Source organism: Heteronotia binoei, chromosome 11, assembly GCF_032191835.1.
Source record: "Heteronotia binoei isolate CCM8104 ecotype False Entrance Well chromosome 11, APGP_CSIRO_Hbin_v1, whole genome shotgun sequence".
Classification (NCBI taxonomy): Eukaryota; Metazoa; Chordata; class Lepidosauria; order Squamata; family Gekkonidae; genus Heteronotia; species Heteronotia binoei.
This window is the reverse complement of record NC_083233.1, coordinates 80,478,295-80,501,100: the sequence shown is the minus strand read 5'-3', so window position 1 is coordinate 80,501,100 and position 22,806 is coordinate 80,478,295. Positions and strand designations below refer to the sequence as shown.

The following is a 22,806-nucleotide window of genomic DNA, read 5'->3' as shown; positions in this document are numbered from 1 at the left end:
CACCACGGGGCATGCTTTCCACTCTTAGCCGCATCTTTTATCATCACCCCTTTTCTTGGTTCCACAGAATAAGGTGGAGGTGCCTGGGACCTCAGCATGCCCTGCCTTGGATGCTGTTTCTTGATCACACTAAAGACAGAATGAGGAACCAGATATACATACAATCTGGTGGATCTGTCTGGGACAATGAGCTGTACTTGGCATAATGGAGCCTGCTTACATGAGGGTTTGAGGAACTCTAGATTGGTATAAAAGGATTCTGTCTTGACTGCACCAACAGTAATACTACCTAACCATCAGGGAGTGGTGGAGAGGGAATGCCTGCCAAGAGTGTCTCTGTGTCCCTCTTGCCATGGTTTTGCTGTAACAGTATCATTTGGCTTGAATGCATTCCTGCTTAGCTCATCTTGCTTCCGCAGTCTTATCTGAGGAACTTATTCTCGAAGCAGTTTCTACCGACCAAGGTCAGCCACTAACGAAATACAGATAACCACCTGGGCTCCCAGGCTTGGGAGAAGTGGGTACCACCAAAAGCTACTTTTGCTTTGCCGCGCTTGCACGAACGATAACGGTTGGGGCGAGGGCTTAAATAGAGAGGCGCTGGGCTAAGATGTCAGTCTTAGCAAGGATTTTGATGTACTGCCCTTGATACCTGGAATAAACTGATGAACTGTTAACCTGAGTTGTTCCTTGAGTCAGGGCCCTGACAACACAGAGTAACATTGTGCCGGAGAACGGTGCACCATGTCCGGTGGAAGTCATTTCTCCAGCAGCAAGAGAGCCAGCCTGAAAGAGATGCCTGACCCGATACTTGGTATTGCTCACCCTCTCCTTCATGAGAGACAGGGCTCTTTCTGCGTAGCCGATCAGCCTCATGCAGTGATGTATTCTGCCTGGGCCCAGCCTCCCTTGGGCGATTTCGAAGCCCCGGCCAGGACCCAGCAAGATGTTCTCTTGGGGAACACAAACGTTTTCAAATGCGATCTCCCCGTGGCCAGCTGGAAGGGGAAGACAGAAGACAGAGCTCAGTGCGCTTCTTTTGCAAGATAGTCCTCTATGGAAGGGAGGAACTGAACTCCCCACAGGCACCGACTGAGAGGAAGGACAGGGCCAGACGTGAGGCTTTACTGGAATCCCCTTAGATCAACTGTGATCCCATTCAGGGTCAATCAGCGCCAGCCTTTCAGAACAGTCATGTTGCACTGATATTAACAGGTTAAAATGAAAGGTTGAAACGCTTGGGGCTCTTTAGCTTGGAGAAACATCGACTGCGGGGTGACATGATAGAGGTTGCCAAGATAATGCATGGGATGGAGAAAGTAGAGAAAGAAGTACTTTTCTCCTTTTCTCACAATACGAGAACTCGTGGGCATTCGATGCAATTGCTGAGCAGTCGGGTTAGAACAGATAAAAGGAAGTCCTTCTTCGCCCAAAGGGTGATTAACATGTGGAATTCTGCCACAGGAGGTGGTGGCGGCCACAAGCATAGCCACCTTCAAGAGGGGGTTAGATAAAAATATGGAGAAGAGGTCCATCGGTGGCTATCATTGGTCTTAAAAGTCTCTAATTTTATATTACTGTGTAAGAGACTTCCATGTTCCATGTAGTGGTTAAGCGCGCGGACTCTTATCTGGGAGTGCCGGGTTTGATTCCCCACTCGTCCACTTGAAGCTGCTGGAATGGCCTTGGGTTAGCCATAGCTCTTGCAGGAGTTGTCCTTGAAAGGGCAGCTTCTGGGAGAGCTCTCTCAGCCTCACCCACCTCACAGGGTGTCTGTTGTGGGAGAAGGAGATAAAGGAGATTGTAAGCCGCTCTGAGACTCTGATTCAGAGAGAAGGGCTGGGTATAAATCTGCAGTCTTCTCCTTCTTCTTCTGCAAGTGGGTTTCAGAAGGAGAAGATGATGATGATATCGGATTTATATCCCGCCCTCTGCTCCGAATCTCAGAGTCTGAGCGGCTCACAATCCCCTTTATCTCCCCCCCCGCCACAACAGACACCCTGTGAGGTAGGTGGGGTTGAGAGAGCTCTTACAGCAGCTGCGCTTTCAAGGACAACTCCTACGAGAGCGATGGCTGACCCAAGGCCATTCCAGCAGCTGCAAGTGGAGGAGTGGGGAATCAAACCCATTTCTCCCAGATAAGGGTCCACACACCTAACCACTACACCAAACTGGCTCTCAGATGTGTACATACACACAGGTTGTGAAGGAAGTGTTTGGAAACTATCCCCAACAGATCCCTCTTGTCTCACCCGGAGCATCATCCAGGCCATAGACGGTGAGTGGCCGAGTGACTGTAATTCCAGGAGTGTCTATAGGAACGAGGAGCATCGACTGCTGCTTGTGCCTTGGGGCTGTAGGGTCAGTCTTGCCCATGAAGATGCAGAGCTGGCAACGAGGATCCAGAGAGCCTGCCAAGGAGAGAAACTGTTAGGTTCTGACACTGCTTGATCCCTCTGCGCCTACTGAATGGACTCCCATGCATGACTAAAGGTGCCTAAAGCTTCTACTTGGGCAAAGAGAAAGACACCCTGCATGCCAAGGACTGTGTTCCAAAGAAGATGATATTGGATTTATATCCTGCCCTATACGCTGAATCTCAGAGCAGCTCACCGTCTCCTTTAGAGCAGTTTCAAACAATTTTATTAATAACTTATGGTAATAAATTTCAATTTCTTACATCATTAATAATTACTTTTTTTTAATCTATCCCATATATAACTTTCTACCCACCCCTCCCCCCCGTTACTTGACCCCCGCCGGTGTTATATACTTAAAATCTTAATATTAAAGGTACCCTTAATTAATAAGAACCAAAATTAATATCCTCCTCCCTCTTGTACTTAGTCATTATCAAAAATTGTCCAATGTCCTTTTATTTTTACTCTTTTTCTACGTGTCTTCTGAACTTCTTCCACTCCATCTTAAATACTTCTAAATCATAGTCTCTTAAGATTCTTGTTAACTTGTCCATTTCACTCCATGTCATAACTTTTACAATCCAATCCCATTTCTCTGGTATTTTTTCTTGCTTCCACAACTGCGCATACAATGTCCTAGCAGCTGAGAGCAAGTACCAGATTAAAGTTCTATCTTCTTTTGGAAATTTTTCCATTTGTAATCCCAACAGAAAAGTCTCTGCAACTTTGTTAAATTCATATCCCAAGATCTTAGAAATCTCTTCTTGAATCATCTGCCAATACTTTTTTACTCTTTCACAAGTCCACCACATATCCTTTAGAGACTGTTTGGTGTAGTGGTTAAGTGTGCGGACTCTTATCTGGGAGAACCGGGTTTGATTCCCCACTTCTCTACCTGTACCTGCTGGAATGGCCTTGGGTCAGCCATAGCTCTCTTATCTGGGAGAACCGGGTTTGATTCCCCACTCCTCCACTTGCACCTGCTGGAATGGCCTTGGGTCAGCCATAGCTCTCTTATCTGGGAGAACCGGGTTTGATTCCCCACTCCTCCACTTGCACCTGCTGGAATGGCCTTGGGTCAGCCAGAGCCCTGGCAGAGGTTGTCCTTGAAAGGGTAGCTGCTGTGAGATCCCTCTCAGCCCCACCCACCTCACAGGGTGTCTGTTGTGGGGGAGGGAGATAAAGGAGATGGTGAGTCGCTCTGTGAGCCGCTCTGAGACTCTTGAATGGAGGGCGGAATACAAATCCAATGTCGTCTTCTTCTTTACCTTCCCCCCTCCAACACAACAGACACCCTGTGAGGTGGGTTGGCTTGAGAGAGCTCTCACAGAAAGCTGCCCTTTCAAGGACAGCTCTGCTAGAGCTATGGCTGACCCAAGGCCATTCCAGCCCCCTTTCCCAGCAGGTGCAAGTGGAAGAGTGGGAAATTCCAGCAGCTGCTAGTGGAGGAGTGGGGAATCAAACCCGGTTCTCTCAGATAAGAGTCCACTCACTTAACCACTACACCAAACTGGCTCTCAAAGGGGTGGACCAAAGGGATGGAGATGCGGCCAGTTCTTAAATATATCCACCACCTATTCTTTCCTAGTGGCCAGACTCAAGTGTGCTGTGTGGGGAATCAAGCGCACACAAAGCCTTCTGACGGAAAACCTGCAGGGCTTCTGCAAAGAAAAGGCCTGCCTCACCAACCTTTCGAAGTAGACATTATAATATACAGGGACTTCCAAAAGCCTTGTAAGAAGGTGCCTTCTCAGATTCCTGAGTAAACTTAGTAGTTATGAGATCATAGAACAAGAACAATTAATAATTGGGCTGCAGTGGAGAACATGAAGAAAATTTCACTCCGTGTGAGGCAGGCCACGGCTCTTTCTGAGCAGGAGCACAGTTCAGGCTGGCTTGGGGTCAAGGGGGTGTGGCCTAATATGTAAATAAGCTCCTGCTGGTGGCCATTTCTCCAAAAAGGACATTGCAGAGCAGGGAAATGTGCAGAAGAGCCCCTTTTCTTTTAGGAAGCTTTTCAGTTTTAAAGACAGTTAAGAGTGAGACACAGGGTTGTAAAATTATGCGTGGGGTGGAAAGGGTACCTAGGCAACTCCCCCCCCCCAAACTAAAAAAAACCTCTAGAATATTGTTATTAGTTGTTATATACCATTATAGAATGTTGTTATGCACCGTTGCAACAATAGCTGCAACAGGTTCTCTGAATTCCCAGCTTGGGGGCCACCCAATTAAGTGGATGTTTGATGGACTCAAAATGGATTCGCTGCTCCACCTTAGCAAGGCTCTTCTTATATTCATAAGTTATGATCCCCAATACCCCAGGCAGCCTCGGAACGGCCGAGTCTCCTGCACTTTCACTACAGCCATCTTTCTTGCTTCCTCCCCCTACCCCAGCAACCATCGGTTTTGGTGCAGCTTCAAGGCAACACTAGTGTCCACGGTGAAGGCTGAATGCTGGCCTAGCCAGTGGTCTCCCAGCCAGGCAAGGCTTCTTCCTACAATTGTCTCCCCTTGCTCCAAAGGTTCCTATACTTCTGCGGCTGCTTTGTGCCCAGCCTCTGCCGGCTTGCAGCCTCCCTGGCTCACCAGGCCCCATGTGCGGCTCTCAGGCAGTGCCCAGCCAGCAGGAGACGAAGCAAGGACTTCCCAGAAGCCTCTGTTTCTGACCAGCCACAAGAGAACTCAGGAGGCTGAGCAGTCCCTCAGGGCGCTGACCCACTCTTGACCTATACTTTTTATTCCATGTCTCAGCAAATTGCTGCAGGAAGATGCTGGTTGGGGGGAGCCAAAATTGGGGAGGAGCGGTGGCTCAGTGGTAGAGCATCTGCTTGCTAAGCAGAAGATCCCAGGTTCAATCCCAGCATCTCCACTAAAAAAGGGTCCAGGCAAGTAGGTGTGAAAAACCTCCTCTTGAGACCCTGAGGAGCCGCTGCCAGTCTGAGTAGACAATACTGACTTTGATGGACCGAGGGTCTGATTCAGTAGAAGGCAGCTTCATATGTTCAACTATGGGGAAGGACGGTGGCTCAGTGATAGAGCATCTGCTTGCTAAGCAGAAGGTCCCAGACTCAATCCGCAGCATCTCCAACTAAAAAGGGTCCAGGCAAATAGGCGTGAAAACCTCAGCTTGAGACCCTGGAGAGCCATGAATGGGGCTGTGGCTCAGGGGTAGAGCATCTGCTTGGTAAGCAGAAGGTCCCAGGTTCAATCCCCGGCATCTCTAACTAAACAGGATCTAGGCAAGTAGGTGTGAAAAACCTCCGCTTGAGATCCTGGAGAGCCGCTGCCAGTCTGAGGAGACAAGACTGACTTTGATGGACCAAGGAAGGTCTGATTCAGTAGAAGGCAGCTTCATGGGGAAGGGCTGTGTGGCTCAGGGGAAGAGAATCTGCTTGGTAAGCAGAAGGTCCCAGGTTCAATCCCTGGCATCTCCAACTAAAAAGGGTCCAGGCAAGTAGGCGTGAAAAACCTCAGCTTGAGGCCCTGGAGAGCCATGAATGGGAATGTGGCTCAGTGGTAGAGCATCTGCTTGGTAAGCAGAAGGTCCCAGACTCAATCCCTGGCATCTCCAACTAAAAAGGTTCCAGGCAAGTAGGCGTGAGAAACCTCAGCTTGAGACCTGGAGAGCCGCTGCTGGTCTGAGTAGACAAGAGTGACTTTGATGGACCCAGGAGGGTCTGATTCAGTAGAAGGCAGATTCAGATGTTCAAAAGATTCCGCAACATACCTGAAATCCACCACTTGCGTCCATTCAGAACATAGACGCCTTTTCCTTCGGTGATGGAAGCTTCAATGTTGGTGGCATCAGAGGAAGCAACCTAAGTGAGATGCTTTGTTTTAGAGCGAAGCAGAGCAAAAGCCGGTGAAACACCTACTGAACTGCCGGGCTGGGTTGGAGGTGCTTCCACTGCATTCAACACAAACTTACCTTCGACTCTCAAGGAGGAGAAAGAGAGGAATGGTTCTGCCGGTTTGAAAACGAGTCAACATTCCCTCTAAGCTGCAGAGACTTGTGAGCAAAAATTCTGCTTTGTGAGCTACTATTATCAAAGTTGTGAGCTACTGCATCAGTTACATTCGCTCTGGGGCCATTTTTCCGGAGCTAAGACAAAAATGTGTGAAGAAGATATTGGATTTATATCCCACTTTCTACTCAGAGTCTCAGAGCGGCTCACAAACTCCTTTATCTTCCTCCCCCACAACAGATACCCTGTGAGGTGGGTGGGGCTGAGAGGACTCTCACAGCAGCTGCCCTTTCAAGGACAACCTCTTCCAGAGCTATGGCTAACCCCAGGCCATTCCAGCAGGTGCAAGTGGAGGAGTGGGGAATCGAACCCGGTTCTCCCAGATAAGAGTCCGCACAGTTAACCACTACACCAAACTGGCTCTCTGACAATCACCTTCTCTTCCTCCCCCACAACAGACACCCTGTGAGTTGGGTGGGGCTGAGAGAGCTCTGACAGAAACTGCCCTTCTAAGGACAACTCCTGCAAGAGCTAATGGCTGACCCAAGGCCATGCTAGCAGGTGCAAGTGGAGGAGCGGAGAATCAAACTCGGTTCTCCCAGATAAGAGTCTGCACACTTAACCACTACACCAAACTGGCTTCAGTGTGAGCTGGAGGCTAAAAATCTGTGAGCTACCTCACACTAACTCAGTTTAGAGGGAACACTGGTCAAAAGTGGTCAACAAGTGGCATCTGTAAGACTCCTGACGCTACCAGAGAAGATCTGATTTGGAGTTGGCCTTTATGATCTCACCCCCTGATGCTGTGGGGGAGCCAGGGTGGGGTTCTGCTTTTCTGACAGGAACTCTCTGATTCAGTCAACACATCTCTGGTTTAAAGCTCCCAAGATGCAAGGGGTGAGACGCAGCCTATTCTGCTCAAGACCACACAGAGCCCCAGCCGAGGGGGTGGTGGGTTTGGAAGGGGCTATGTTAGCAACCTAACACTTTTGTGCAGATTGCAAAGGCAGGAGTGAGTGAGGCTCACCTGGCAGGGCGGAGAGGCCGGGATGGTGGTTTTTACACAGGGAGGGGCTTGTGTGGTTTCCCTGCTGCTGAGGGGGCTGCAGATAAATGCGCTGTGTGTGACAAGGGCCTTCCACGGGGAAACCAGTCCCTGTTCCCTGGGCGACTTGGGGGTTGGCAGTAAAGCAAATCAACATGAGAATATTACCACCAATATATCCTTATCAACAACAGCTGTAACAGGTTCTCTGAATTCCCAGCTTTCGTTTTTTAAAATTTCTAGCCCCTTCTATCGCCAGTATATGCCTTTCCCCTTATATCTCTACAAGGGAGGAGAAATAAACTTTTTTATGGAAATAAAATATACTTTTATATGGAAATAAAATGAGAATTCAGAGAACATATTATACCTGTTGTTACAGTGGTATATCGATGTAGCGATATTCTAGTGCCAATTTTGTAAAGAATTAAAAAGCCCTCCAGTGGTAGATGGAGGAAATGGCTACCATACGAAAAGCTGAATTTCCCCACCCACAAGGCAGTCGTCCAGGCATTACTGTGATCTTTCCCAAAATTCTGAACAAAACAGGTTTGAGAAAGATTGGAGAAAAGACTTCCCAAAAGGATTGAACCTGAGACCGATACTCCCTCGAAGCCGCAGAGTCTTGTGAGCAAAAATTCTTTGTAAGCTACTGGCGTTAAAGTTGTGAGCTACTGCATAAATTAGTTTGCTCTGGGGCCATCCTTTCTGTGTGAGTCAGAGGCTAAAAAACTGTGAGCTAGCTCACACTAACTCAGCTTAGAGGGAACACTGCCTGGGACCGATAATGCATGGGGAAATAGCCAACATCGCTTGAAACATGGCATGTATCTTCACTTTTAATATGCCATTTTCTTTTGACTTAGGGTGGATGGGAGAAACTTTTGCAGTGTTTAAATGCAGCATGTTGGCTTTCTGAGTCAGGTGTAGAAAACCATCTCTGACTCCCTTCGCAAGCGGAGACAAGGGCAACCAGCTTTTGGCAGGGGCCACTGACCTGTGGCTCCGTCATAGCGAAGCAGGAGCGGATCTTGCCCTCCAGCAGAGGCTGCAGCCAGCGCTCCTTCTGTGCTTCCGTGCCGTAACGTATCAGCACCTCCATGTTGCCTGTGTCTGGGGCGGAGCAGTTGAATATCTGCAAAAACAAGTCAAAAGCCAATCCATGACCATCACCCTTGGAGGGCTCTAGCCGGAAACGGGCGACCTGCAGTGCACTGGAAGTGGTATTTGGGTGAGATCCAGTCAAGACAGGCTTCCCAGTGGAGAGGATGAGGACGGCAGGCCAGAGGCCTTCCCAGAAGTCACAGCTGTTGGGCAAAAGAGAGCAAGGGAACTCTCCCTTTGGGCCTCAGGTCTCCCTGCACAGATCAAAGGTCAGACGGGGCTCCCAAATTCACTCTTCAGGCTCATCCCCCCCACAATCTGGCTTCCCACAGCGCAACTGGGCAGAGCCTCCATCATGGGTACCTCGGGTGCATACAGTGAAGTCCCCATCAGTTCACACAAGTGGGCGTACTCCAGATTTGTCAGGCCTGCTCCATATTTCATATCTGGGTCACTCTCCGCTGGTATGAAAAGGTTCCAGAGGCCCTCAGACTTGGCCCGGTCCTGAAGGGAGAGAACAGGGGGATACTTAGGAAGGTTCAGACCCACAGGGCCCTATGATAAGGGCACAGAATGCACCTTCCTCTATTCAACTCCGATTTATTATGAAAGCAAGTTCTTGGCCCTTCTGACTGCATGAAATTTTGAACTCATGAAGTTAGTGTCTGAAAAATATATCTGTTGTGGGTCAGTCAGGGCTTAGCAATAGTGAGGACTCCTCAGAAGAGGAGCTCATGTAGCCAGCCTTGAGTTAACAGAAGCTGACCAGAAGGATAATGAGCTGCAGGCTTGTCAAGATTCACAGCCAACAGCTGGTGCAGAGTCACCCGACACCCTCCAGCCCTGATTCAGCAGGTGAACCTCAGTTGGCCATTCTCAGCCCACCAGTATCTCCCACCCCCTTAGAGTGCTGCAGACAGAGGCTGAGAACAAAGCTACTGACAAGACAGCAAAATGCACGCCTCCTGACCCAACGCCAGTTGCTTACTGATAACAAAGATGAGTAGTTGCAGGATTGCTTCTGAGCAGCAGGCTGCAATCTTGACCCTAAGGCATGGGGTCATGCTTGCCAAGAGAGACTGTTAGGTGTGGATGCAACAAGTACGATAGATGCTACACCATTAACTCTGCCTTGCCTGACTTCTGGACTTCTGACCTTGGATTGAACGACGCTGACTTCTGAACCCCAACCCTGGACTGAATGACCCTACCTTGCCAGACTTCTGGCACCTGATGCTCAGTGCCTGCAAGACAGTACAATATCGTAGAAACTGGGAAAATGTGAGCGAAGGCCTTGCCTGACTCCCAGAGGGCAGGGGATGGCAATTCAAAGCCGCAAGCAGCTCTGCATCTTACCCTATTGCTATCAAAAACTCATTAGAGGGCCAAGCTAGACATAACAGTGTCCTTGTGTCTGCCACAGAGATGGTGCCACCATTGGATCGTGATATATACTGAAGCGTTTGGTCATTTCGGAGTGTAGCTGTGTTTGTCTCCAGTAGAACTTTTTCACCCAAAGGGTAATTAACACATGGAATTCACTGCCACGGGAGGTGGTGGCAGCTACAAGCATAGCCAGCTTCAAGAGGGGATTGGATAAACGTATGGAGCAGAGGTTCATCAGTGGCTATTAGCCACAGGGTATTGTTGGAACTCTCTGTCTGGGGCAAGTGATGCTCTGTATTCTTGGTGCTTGGAAGGGGCAACAGTGAGAAGGCTTCTAGTGTCCTGGCCCCACTGATGGACTTTCTGATGGCACCTGTGTTTTTTGAACATAAGAGAAGCCATGTTGGATCAGGCCAATGGCCCATCCAGTCCAACAATCTGTGTCACACAGTGGCCAAAAAAAATTATATATATATATATATATATATATATATATATATATATATATATATATATATATATATATATATACACACACACTGTGGCTAATAGCCACTGATGGACTTTTGCTCCATATCTTTATCTAACCCCCTCTTGAAGCTGTCTATGCTTCTCGCCGCCACCACCTCTTGTGGCAGTGAATTCCACATGTTAATCACCCTTTGGGTGAAGAAATACCTCCTTTTATCCGTTTTAACCTGACTGCTCAGCAATTTCATCGAATGCCCACGAGTTCTTGTATTGTGAGAAAGGGAGAAAAGTACTTCTTTCTCTACTTTCTCCATCCCTGCATTATCTTGCAAACCTCTATCGTGTCACCCCGCAGTCGACGTTTCTCCAAGCTAAAGAGTCCCAAGTGTTTCAACCTTTCGTCATAGGGAAAGTGTTCCAGCCCTTTAATCATTCTAGTTGCCCTTTTCTGGACTTTCTCCAATGCTATAATATCCTTTTTGAGCTGCGGTGACCAGAACTGCACACAGTACTCCAAATGAGACCACACCATCGATTTATACAGGGGCATTAGGATACTGGCTGATTTGTTTTTAATTCCCTTCCCTTTTGGCCACTGTGTGACACAGAGTGTTGGACCATTGGCCTGATCCAACAGGGTTTCTCTAATGTTCTTATGTGACACAGAGTGTTGGACTGGATGGGCCATTGGCCTGATCCAACAGGGCTTCTCTTATGTTCTTATGTGACACAGAGCGTTGGACTGGATGGGCCATTGGCCTGATCCAACAGGGCTTCTCTTACGTTCTTATGTGACACAGAGTGTTGGACTGGAGGGGCCATTGGCCTGATCCAACATGGCTTCTCTTACATTCTTATGTGACACAGAGTGTTGGACTGGAGGGGCCATTGGCCTGATCCAACATGGCTTCTCTTATGTTCTTATGTGACACAGAGCGTTGGACTGGATGGGCCATTGGCCTGATCCAACAGGGCTTCTCTTACATTCTTATGTGACACAGAGTGTTGGACTGGAGGGGCCATTGGCCTGATCCAACAGGGCTTCTCTTATGTTCTCATGTGACACAGAGTGTTGGACTGGATGGGCCATTGGCCTGATCCAACATGGCTTCTCTTATGTTCTTATGTGACACAGAGTGTTGGACTCGATGGGCCATTGGCCTGATCCAACATGGCTTCTCTTACATTCTTATGTGACACAGAGTGTTGGACTGGAGGGGCCATTGGCCTGATCCAACAGGGCTTCTCTTATGTTCTTATGTGACACAGAGTGTTGGACTGGAGGGGCCATTGGCCTGATCCAACAGGGCTTCTCTTATGTTCTTATGTGACACAGAGTGTTGGACTGGAGGGGCCATTGGCCTGATCCAACATGGCTTCTCTTATGTTCTTATGTGACACAGAGTGTTGGACTGGAGGGGCCATTGGCCTGATCCAACATGGCTTCTCTTATGTTCTTATGTGACACAGAGTGTTGGACTGGAGGGGCCATTGGCCTGATCCAACAGGGCTTCTCTTATGTTCTTATGTGACACAGAGTGTTGGACTGGAGGGGCCATTGGCCTGATCCAACATGGCTTCTCTTATGTTCTTATGTGACACAGAGTGTTGGACTGGAGGGGCCATTGGCCTGATCCAACATGGCTTCTCTTATGTTCTTATGTGACACAGAGTGTTGGACTGGAGGGGCCATTGGCCTGATCCAACATGGCTTCTCTTATGTTCTTATGTGACACAGAGTGTTGGACTGGAGGGGCCATTGGCCTGATCCAACAGGGCTTCTCTTATGTTCTTATGTGACACAGAGTGTTGGAGTGGAGGGGCCATTGGCCTGATCCAACATGGCTTCTCTTATGTTCTTATGTGACACAGAGTGTTGGACTGGAGGGGCCATTGGCCTGATCCAACATGGCTTCTCTTATGTTCTTATGTGACACAGAGTGTTGGACTGGAGGGGCCATTGGCCTGATCCAACAGGGCTTCTCTTATGTTCTTATGTGACACAGAGTGTTGGACTGAGGGGCCATTGGCCTGATCCAACATGGCTTCTCTTATGTTCTTATGTGACACAGAGTGTTGGACTGGAGGGGCCATTGGCCTGATCCAACATGGCTTCTCTTATGTTCTTATGTGACACAGAGTGTTGGACTGGAGGGGGCCATTGGCCTGATCCAACAGGGCTTCTCTTATGTTCTTATGTGACACAGAGTGTTGGACTGGAGGGGCCATTGGCCTGATCCAACATGGCTTCTCTTATGTTCTTATGTGACACAGAGTGTTGGACTGGATGGGCCATTGGCCTGATCCAACATGGCTTCTCTTATGTTCTTATGTGACACAGAGTGTTGGACTGGAGGGGCCATTGGCCTGATCCAACAGGGCTTCTCTTATGTTCTTATGTGACACAGAGTGTCGGACTGGATGGGCCACTGGCCTGATCCAACATGGCTTCTCTTATGTTCTTATGTGACACAGAGTGTTGGACTGGAGGGGCCACTGGCCTGATCCAACAGGGCTTCCCTTATGTTCTTATGTGACACAGAGTGTTGGACTGGAGGGGCCATTGGCCTGATCCAACAGGGCTTCTCTTATGTTCTTAACAACTAGAGTCCAGGAGCACCATAGAGACAGGCAAGGTTTCCAGGGTATAAGCTTTCGAGAGTCAAAGCTCCCATCTCTATGGTGCTACCAGACTCTCCTCTAGATGAAGCATTTGAAGCGCTTAACCGTATTTGGATGATCATGCACGAAGCTGCCCTGTGCCCTGCTTAGCTTTCCTGGCTCTGGCTGCCGCTGATGATAGTTTGGTGGTTCAGCCATAGCAAAGAAAAAAAGGGGGGGAAGCAGACTGCCCCTCAGAGGGGCCCCTGGGAGTCAGGCAGCTCTGCCTGGAAGTTGGAGGGCAGTGCCCCCACAACCCCCCCCCCCATTGTGGCTATAGGCCTGCCTCAGACTGGCAGCAGTTCCCCAGGGACTTCCCGAGAAGCCTCTCTCACCATGAGAACATTTAAAAACCCCACCACAAATAATAAAACCAATTGCAGAAGGCTGTCAGCCTAACAACAAAACTTAGCCAGCAGACACCCAAACCCTGCCAAGCTTTAGAGGGTGATAGGATCACCATCTTCAAGTCCTTGAAGGGCTGTCCTATAGATGATGAGGGGTCTGGAGACCAAGTCCTGTGAGGAAAGGTTGAAGGAGCTGGGCATGTTTAGCCTGGAGAGGAGGCGGCTGAGAGGTGATAGGATCCCCATCTTCAAGTCTTGAAGGGCTGTCCTAGAGAGGATGGGGTGAAATTGTTTTCTGTGGCCCCGGAAGGCAGGACCAGAACAAATGGATTGAAATTAAATCAAAAGAATTTCCGGCTCAGCATTAGAAGAACTTCCTGATTGTTAGAGCGGTTCCTCAGTGGAACAGGCTTCCTCCTTGGGAGGTGGTGGGCTCTCCTTCCTTGGAGGTTTTGAAACAGAGGCTAGATGGCCATCGGACAGCAATGAGGATCCTGTGAATTTAGGGGGAGGTTTGTGAGTTTCCTGCACTGTGCAGGGGGTTGGACTAGATGGCCCTGGAGGTCCTTTCCAACTGTGATTCTATGAACTGCCTGACCATTAGAGCGGTTCCTCAGTGGAACAGGCTTCCTCATTGGAAGGTGGTGGGCTCTCCTTCCTTGGAGGTTTTTCAACAGAGGGAAGATGGCCATCTGACAGCAATGAAGATCCTGTGAATTTAGGGGGAGATTTGTGAGTTTCCTGCACTGTGCAGGGGGTTGGACTAGATGGCCCTGGAGGTCCCTTCCAACTCTGTGATTCAAAGTAACCTCTCAAAGGCTGACTGCACTTTCTTTCTTTTGCCCACTGAAAAACCAGGCTGTGGCTGTGTTCTTCTTTGTGGGACACCACTTGCCTTGAGCTCCTCTGTGAGGGGATGTGGAGTCCACCTGCTCTGGGCAGCTGGTGGTCTCGCAGGACCTGCTCGGCGGGGTAAACGTGGGCCTCCATGAATCTCTGCAGCTTGCGATGCAGCTCTTGAACCCGGCCTGGCAGGCCTTCCAGGGAGATGATCAGGTGAGACCTGGATGCGGGAGCCAACCCGGAGTGGGGCCCCGTGGCGTAGCTCCTCCTTGGGGGTGGGCTGGGACCAGCCGGCACTCTTGGAGGTCTGGGGACCGAAAGCCCTTTGAAGACTCGGAAACCTTCCTTGGTGGCAAAGTCCCAGGCAAGGTCGGCCATCTGCTCCGCCTGCCGCCCGCTGCTTTCGGCTGTTGCTGAGCTGGCCTGCCCTGGGTGGAAGGAATGGCAGATCTTTGAAAGCTGCGTGGTTTGCCAGCTGATGTTCATCATGCTATTTCTGTGTATTAAATCAATACAGGTATTGGAAGCCATTTCCTCCCTGCCTTAAAATCCTTCTCTCTCATAGCTGCATTTCAAAGCTTGTTTCCGCCCCCCCCCCCCTTCTTTCTTCTCTCTCCTTTCTTTCTCACCCCTGGGTAGAAGATTGAGAATATGCAAGTAACCTTGATGATAGAAGGAAGGCGCCTCCCGCCCCCCCCCCACCAACTGTTCTCATTTACACATCTTATCAGAAAGACAGGAATGTCTGGGAAACCGGGGGAAGTTGTAACCACATAATGGTAGTTGGTAGTACCCCTTGAACATCTGTTGCAATTCACATCTGTATGTTATGGTTTGAAGCTATCTTTCCTATTGCTTTTGAAGTAGCCTTTAAGAATCTATACCGTGTGAAACTTTGTATCGCTTCCAAGGTATGGTACCTTGGGCAAGTACCGGATTCTCAAGAAAACGAGTCTTTGTCTCAAACAAGTGCTTGGCTATTCGAAATACCGATGCTGGACACCAACATGCTAATAATTCAGGGGAGAGGGAAGTTGATCTCTTGCAGCAAAGAGGGTCGGGTCCTTGTGGCGCTTGAAAGACGACCATGCTGTTCCAGCACACTTTTTTTTGTCGGGCAGAGCTTACTCTGCTCTGCCTTGGATGGTCCAGGCTTGCCCAGTCTAGCCAGATCTTGGAAGCTGAGCAAGGTCAACCCTGCTTATTCCTTGGATGGGAGATCACAAACAAGTCCAGGGTTGCTGTGCAGAGGCCAGCAATGGCAAACCACCTCTACGTGTTGCTAGCCTTGAAACTCCCAAGGATTTGCCATGTTACACTTTTCACCAGCAGAGCCTATTCTTTTTTGCATTCTTTGCAGCTCACCTGCTCTTGTTTATGAAAACGTAACCTAGAATACAATTTTATTTGTCTTAGGAGTGCCACAAGACTCTTGCGTATTTCTACTCCAATAATAATAATAATAATAATAATAATAATAATAATAATAATAATATTAATATATTGGATATATATCTCGCCCTATACTCTGAATCGCAGAGTCTCAGAGCAATCACAATCTCCTTTACCTTCCCCCCTCCACAACAGACACCCTGTGGGCTAGGGGGGGCTGAGAGAGCTCTGACAGATGCTACCCTATGTCAGAACTTGTAACTTTATTATTGCTAGCTTAATGTAGAACCAGTATAATTGATGGTTGGCAAGTATGCGTAGAGGGGACCTGAGCGTTGAACCAGACCGACCCCATATTGTAACCTTTCTTAACCTGAAGTGCCTGAGTAGTAGTTAACCCTGCCCCGATGGTATCCAAAGTATTTGGGGGCTGTAGACTGAATAATGTTGTATCTCTGTACTTTCTCACACTGACACCCTTTGAAGCCGAATCGTGTGGCCTTCAGAGTAAGGAGGCAACGTCTTTGCTGATAGCACTGGTGGGAAGACAGATGTGCCTGTAACGGTGTGAATTAAAGCTTTGTGGGTTGTTTGTTTTACTATATAAAACTGGGCCAGTGCTGGCTCTCGCCATCACTGTTATCTTGTACCTTGTATCTAACAGTTCTTAGTTCTCTATAATAAAATCCTAGCTTGGAAACTAAGTATGGGATCTGCCTGGAGTTCTTAAGTTCTGACATTATAACAGTTCCACCCTCTCACTGTCGCGAGTATGCCACGGAGTTCCTGGGCTACTGCGCGGCAGTGAGAGGGTGGAACGAGATTATGAAATATACTGCTTTTTGTAACGGGCTGAACCCGAACGTCCTCGACCGCTGCTACAGCCACGGGCGACCCGACACCTTGGTCGGGTGGATCCAGCTAGCCGGAGAGGTCGAGACCAACATCCAGCACGTGGGGCTTCGCCGACAGCAACTGGCGAAGAAGGGGTTGAAATCCACACCCACCAAGGCGGAGGGGCGACGGGCCCCGACAACCTCGACCCCCACCACTGCCCGAAAGTGTTACCGGTGCGGCGACCCGGACCACCTCGCCTCCAACTGCCCAGCCAAAGCGGGGTCCACCCCGCCGACAGCCAGGCCAACCGCATCGGGGCCCAAGAAGAAAAAGAGTAATCGGCCGAAAGAGCCCGGACGGGGCTCCGTCGCCACCACCTTGGCGACTGACGAGGATTTTACCGCCGAACCAGAAACCGTGGAAGAATCGACCGGGGAGTCGGACGACACCGAGTCGGCGGGAAACGACAACGACCTGCTTTAATGGGTGCCGCGAAGCAGGTCCAGCAACAGCCGGCACTCCTCACGGTGAGAGCCACTGGGGGTTTATTGTTTATGGCCGTAACCCTTCTCAACCCGAACCTAAAACGGTTCATGCATGCCCGAGCACTAATCGACTCGGGGTGCAACCGGGACTTAATCACCCCCCGCCTAGTAGAGGCGCTAGGATTAGCCACGTCCCCCCTCCCGCTACCCATGCTTTTCCAGCAGATGGACGGGGGGCCCATGAGGGGAGAGCCATGTAAGCTAGAAACGCAGGCGGTCCCCGTTGGGACCGAAGAGCATTGGGGGATCGAAACTTTTGTAATTGCCCCCTCTTGCTCGTTTGATGTGGTGATGGGCTCGGGTTGGCTCGCCCGCCACCAGCCAGACATAAGGTGGGAGGAGCAGATCGTCCGATTCCCGGACTGGAGGTGCGAACACCACCATTGGCGCCCCGAATGGGGGCCGCATCCGCCTCCCCGGAATGAGCGAGCCTGCCTCACCCTCGAGGAGGTCGCCTCGATCCCCAAAGAATACCGGGACTTAAAACTGGCCTTTAGTGAGAAGGAGGCGGATGAGTTACCACCCCACCGCCCCACGGACTGTGCAATCGAACTGATCCCGGGGCAACAACTGCCAAAAGCGAAACTGTACTCCATGGGTTGGGCGGAGAAAGCGGAACTCCGCAAATTTTTGGACAAAAACCTGAAGCGGGGGTTCATACGACCGGCAACAGCCCCCCATGCCGCCCCCGTCCTCTTCAGAAAGAAAAAGGATGGGTCGCTTAGACTTTGCACAGATTTTCGCTCGATAAACGGGATTTCGATGTATAATGCCTACCCGATCCCATTGATTAAGGACCTATTGAATACTGTGGCCACAGGGAAAATATTCACAAAACTCGACCTCCGAGACGCGTACTTCCGAGTCCGCATCAGGGAGGGGGACGAGTGGAAGACCGCGTTCAATACCCCGCTAGGACAATTTGAGTACTTGGTTATGCCTTTCGGGCTACAGGGGGCCCCTGGGGTATTCATGAACTTTATCAACGAGGTTCTGCGAGAGTTCCTGTTTAAGGGGGTGGTGGTGTACCTTGATGACATCATTATCTATTCGCCAGATCTCAAGTCACATGTACCACTAGTCAGAAAAGTGTTGAGCACCCTGTGCAAGCACAAGTTGTATGCCAAACTATCAAAATGTGAATTTCACAAGACTGAACTAGACTATCTAGGCTTCCGAGTATCGGGGGAAGGGTTGTCAATGGACCCAGCAAAGGTTCAAGCGGTGCTAGACTGGGAGCCCCCACGAACCCGCAAACAGCTCCAAAGTTTTCTCGGGTTCGCAAATTTTTACCGCGACTTCATAAAGGGGTTCGCCACCATCATGTTACCCCTTACGGAGCTCCTTAAAACAAAGGGGAAGGGGGCAGAGGCAAAAAAGCCGGGCGCGCGCCTAACGTGGACGCCCGAGTGTCAAAAAGCCTTTACAGAATTGAAACGCCTCTTCACCTCGGAGCCCGTGTTGGCCCACCCTGACGAGTTAAAACCTTTCGTGGTTCAATGTGATGCTTCCGACGCCGCCGTCGGAGCCATATTAATGCAAAGGGGGGACAACGGGGTTCTGCGCCCCTGCGCCTACATTTCACGAAAGTTCTCGAACGAGCAGAAAAATTGGTCAGTGTGGGACAAGGAGGCTTTTGCAGTCATGTTTGCCTTGAAAACCTGGCGCTCCTGGCTTGAAGGGGCCAGAGTCCCATTTGAAATCTGGACTGACCACAAAAATCTCGAGGCATTGACCGGGCGCCGCAAAATGACTGCAAAACAAATCCGGTGGGCTGGGTTTTTCGCCAAATTCGACTTTGTACTGAAACACATCCCAGGTACCAAGAATTTCTTGGCGGACGCCCTCTCCCGCCTGCCACAGCACGAGAGCCTCCGCGAGGAGGTGGTGGACTCCCTTATCCCCCCTTCGGCCATCGCGGGGGGGGTCACCACCCGCTCCGGGAAGAGGATCGGCCCCCCGGAGCCGGACCTCTTGTCTCAGTTAGTTGCGGAGACTGCTCGGGAAGCAGACCAACCACCGAACCTCCGTAAAAGCGAGGACGGCCTCCTGTTGCACAACGAAAAGATCTATGTGCCCTCCTCCCTCCGCAAGCAGATTTTAGAGCATTGTCATTCCAGCCGCCTGGCGGGCCATTTCGGCTATGTCAAAACCCTCAACCTCATTACCCGACAGTTTTGGTGGCCTAGGCTCAAAAGAGACGTCTCCGAATTCGTCCTCTCATGTCCCACCTGTCTGATGGCTAAACGAAGAGGGGGTAAACCTCCCGGCCACCTAGTGCCCCTCCCAACAGCCACCCGGCCTTGGTCGGTAGTGTCTATGGATTTCATTGTGGAGCTCCCGCCGTCGCAGGGCAAAACTGTTGTTTTGGTAGTGGTCGATACATTCTCCAAACAAGCCCACTTCATCCCCTGCAAGCAGCTCCCCACGGCTAAAAAACTTGCCCAACTTTTCTTTACACACATTGTACGCCTACACTCGTTCCCAGACAAGGTCATTAGCGACCGCGGGACGCAGTTCGTTGCCAACTTCTGGCGGGAGTTTTGCAAACTTGCGGGTATTGAGCAGGGCCTCAGCTCAGCCTACCACCCCCAGTCGGACGGACAGACGGAGAGGGTTAATAGCCTTCTAGAACAGTACCTCCGCTGTTTCATTAACTTCCAACAGTCCAACTGGGTGGACCTACTCCCATTCGCTGAATACGGCTACAACAACAGCCTTCACAGCTCTACTAAAACCTCTCCTTTCCAAATCATAAATGGCTATGAGGGCAAGCCTTTCCCAACGCTTCCCCTCCCTGCCACCCCCTCAGAACCCACATCGTGCCAACAATGGTGGGAAGGCCTTCGGGAGAGCTGGAAGGGAATTCAGGAGAACCTGGAGGAAGCGAAAAAGGCTTACAAAAAACAGTTTGATAAAAAACACTCTCCTGAATGGGAATTGAGAGTGGGAGACACTGTCTTTTTGTCCACAAAAAACCTCCCCCTTCCTCAGCCCTGCCGCAAACTTGCGTTGAAGTTTCTTGGGCCTTTTAGGATCAAACGAGTAATCAATAAGGTGACTGCAGAACTCGAGCTGCCCAAGTCTCTAAGCAAAATCCATCCTGTTTTTCATTGCAGCTTACTCCGGAAAGACCCTGGTGCCACGTCCTTCCATCCCAGGGCTCCGCCGCCCCCTCCGACGACAGTGAGGGGTCAGAGTCACCATGAAGTCCACGAAATCCTGGACTCCAAAGTCAAACGGGGGAAACTGTATTACTTAATCAGGTGGAAGCACTTCCCCCCGAGCTGTGATGAATGGGTCGAATCTCAGAATGTAGCTGCGCCGCAATTGTTAAAAAAGTTTCACCTGCTGTACCCGCACAAGCCCAAGCCGCCACCCCCCGGGGGAGGGCGCTTAGGGGGGGCAGTATGTCAGAACTTGTAACTTTATTATTGCTAGCTTAATGTAGAACCAGTATAATTGATGGTTGGCAAGTATGCGTAGAGGGGACCTGAGCGTTGAACCAGACCGACCCCATATTGTAACCTTTCTTAACCTGAAGTGCCTGAGTAGTAGTTAACCCTGCCCCGATGGTATCCAAAGTATTTGGGGGCTGTAGACTGAATAATGTTGTATCTCTGTACTTTCTCACACTGACACCCTTTGAAGCCGAATCGTGTGGCCTTCAGAGTAAGGAGGCAACGTCTTTGCTGATAGCACTGGTGGGAAGACAGATGTGCCTGTAACGGTGTGAATTAAAGCTTTGTGGGTTGTTTGTTTTACTATATAAAACTGGGCCAGTGCTGGCTCTCGCCATCACTGTTATCTTGTACCTTGTATCTAACAGTTCTTAGTTCTCTCTAATAAAATCCTAGCTTGGAAACTAAGTATGGGATCTGCCTGGAGTTCTTAAGTTCTGACACCCTTTCAAGGATAGCTCTGTGAGAGCCATGGCTGAACCAAGACCATTCCAGTAGGTGCAAGTGGAAGAGTGGGGAATCAAACTCGGTCCTCCCAGATAAGAGAGCTATGGCTGACCCAAGGCCATTCCAGCAGCTGCAAGTGGAGGAGTGAGGAATCAAACCCAGTTTTCCCAGATAAGAGAGCTCTGGCTGACCCAAGGCCATTCCAGCAGCTGTGAGTGGAGGAGTGGGGAATCAAACCTGGTTCTCCCAGATAAGAGAGCTATGGCTGACCCAAGGCCATTCCAGCAGCTGCAAGTGGAGGAGTGAGGAATCACACCCAGTTTTCCCAGATAAGAGAGCTCTGGCTGACACAAGGCCATTCCAGCAGCTGTGAGTGGAGGAGTGGGGAATCAAACCCAGTTTTCCCAGATAAGAGAGCTCTGGCTGACCCAAGGCCATTCCAGCAGCTGTGAGTGGAGGAGTGGGGAATCAAACCCGATTCTCCCAGATAAGAGAGCTATTGCTGACCCAAGGCCATTCCAGCAGGTGCAAGTGGAGGAGTGGGGAATCAAATCCGGTTCTCCCAAATAAGAGAGCCATGACTGATCCAAGGCCATTCCAGCAGGTGCAAGTGAAGGAGTGGGGAATCAAACCCGGTTCTCCCAGATAAGAGAGCTCTGGCTGACTCAAGGCCATTCCAGCAGCTGCAAGTGGAGGAGTGGGGAATCAAACCCAGTTCTCTCAGATAAGAGAGCTATGGCTGACCCAAGGCCATTCCAGCAGCTGCAAGTGGAGGAGTGGGGAATGAAACCCGGTTCTCCCAGATAAGAGAGCTCTGGCTGACCCAAGGCCATTCCAGCAGCTGCAAGTGGAGGAGGGGGGAATCAAACCCGGTTCTCCCAGATAAGAGAGCTCTGGCTGACCCAAGGCCACTCCAGCAGCTGCAAGTGGAGGAGTGGGGAATCCAACCCGGTTCTCCCAGATAAGAGAGCTCTGGCTGACCCAAGGCCATTCCAGCAGCTGCAAGTGGAGGAGGGGGGAATCAAACCCGGTTCTCCCAGATAAGAGAGCTCTGGCTGACCCAAGGCCATTCCAGCAGCTGCAAGTGGAGGAGGGGGGAATCAAACCCGGTTCTCCCAGATAAGAGAGCTCTGGCTGACCCAAGGCCATTCCAGCAGCTGCAAGTGGAGGAGGGGGGAATCAAACCCGGTTCTCCCAAATAAGAGAGCTCTGGCTGACCCAAGGCCATTCCAGCAGCTGCAAGTGGAGGAGTGGGGAATCCAACCTGGTTCTCCCAGATAAGAGAGCTCTGGCTGACCCAAGGCCATTCCAGCAGCTGCAAGTGGAGGAGGGGGGAATCAAACCCGGTTCTCCCAGATAAGAGAGCTCTGGCTGACTCAAGGCCATTCCAGCAGCTGCAAGTGGAGGAGTGAGGAATCAAACCCACTTCTCCCAGATAAGAGAGCTATGGCTGACCCAAGGCCATTCCAGCAAGTGCAAGTGGAGGAGTGGGGAATCCAACTCGGTTCTCCCAGATAAGAGTCCGCACACTCCACCACTACACCAAACTGGCTCTCAAGCTGCATTTGTTTAAAAAAAACCATCCTGTCATCAGAGGTCATGGCCACAGTGGGCCCCGTCCGACCTCAGTGCCTCTGCCTTCAATGCCCCCCCACCAGAGAGCTTTCCTAACTCAGCCAGGACTGAGATGAGTGGCTCCATGGTTGGTTCATGGCGGGACAGCCAGATGTATATTCTGAACGTGGAGGATGCCTTTTGGGCAGTCCTTCCTCCTGGCTGTTTGCTCTTTGCTGTTCATGTTCATTCGCAAAGAGCCTCAGTCATTCCCATGACAAAACAATTGTAGCACAGGTGACAAGGGAAAAAAAAGTAGCATGTAAAA

At 50.4% G+C, this 22,806-nt stretch overlaps 1 protein-coding gene across 1 annotated transcript in view; it reads right to left on the bottom strand.

Moving 5' to 3' along the window:
- ACAD10 (acyl-CoA dehydrogenase family member 10) overlaps positions 1–22,806 on the bottom strand; it is a 55,255-nt gene that overhangs the window by 6,727 nt on the left and 25,722 nt on the right. Inside the window, 7 exon segments of the mRNA XM_060249645.1 lie at positions 826–998; positions 2,253–2,411; positions 6,148–6,238; positions 8,428–8,565; positions 8,898–9,038; positions 14,295–14,341; positions 14,344–14,670. Coding sequence (XP_060105628.1) covers positions 826–998; positions 2,253–2,411; positions 6,148–6,238; positions 8,428–8,565; positions 8,898–9,038; positions 14,295–14,341; positions 14,344–14,670 — 1,076 coding nt within the window.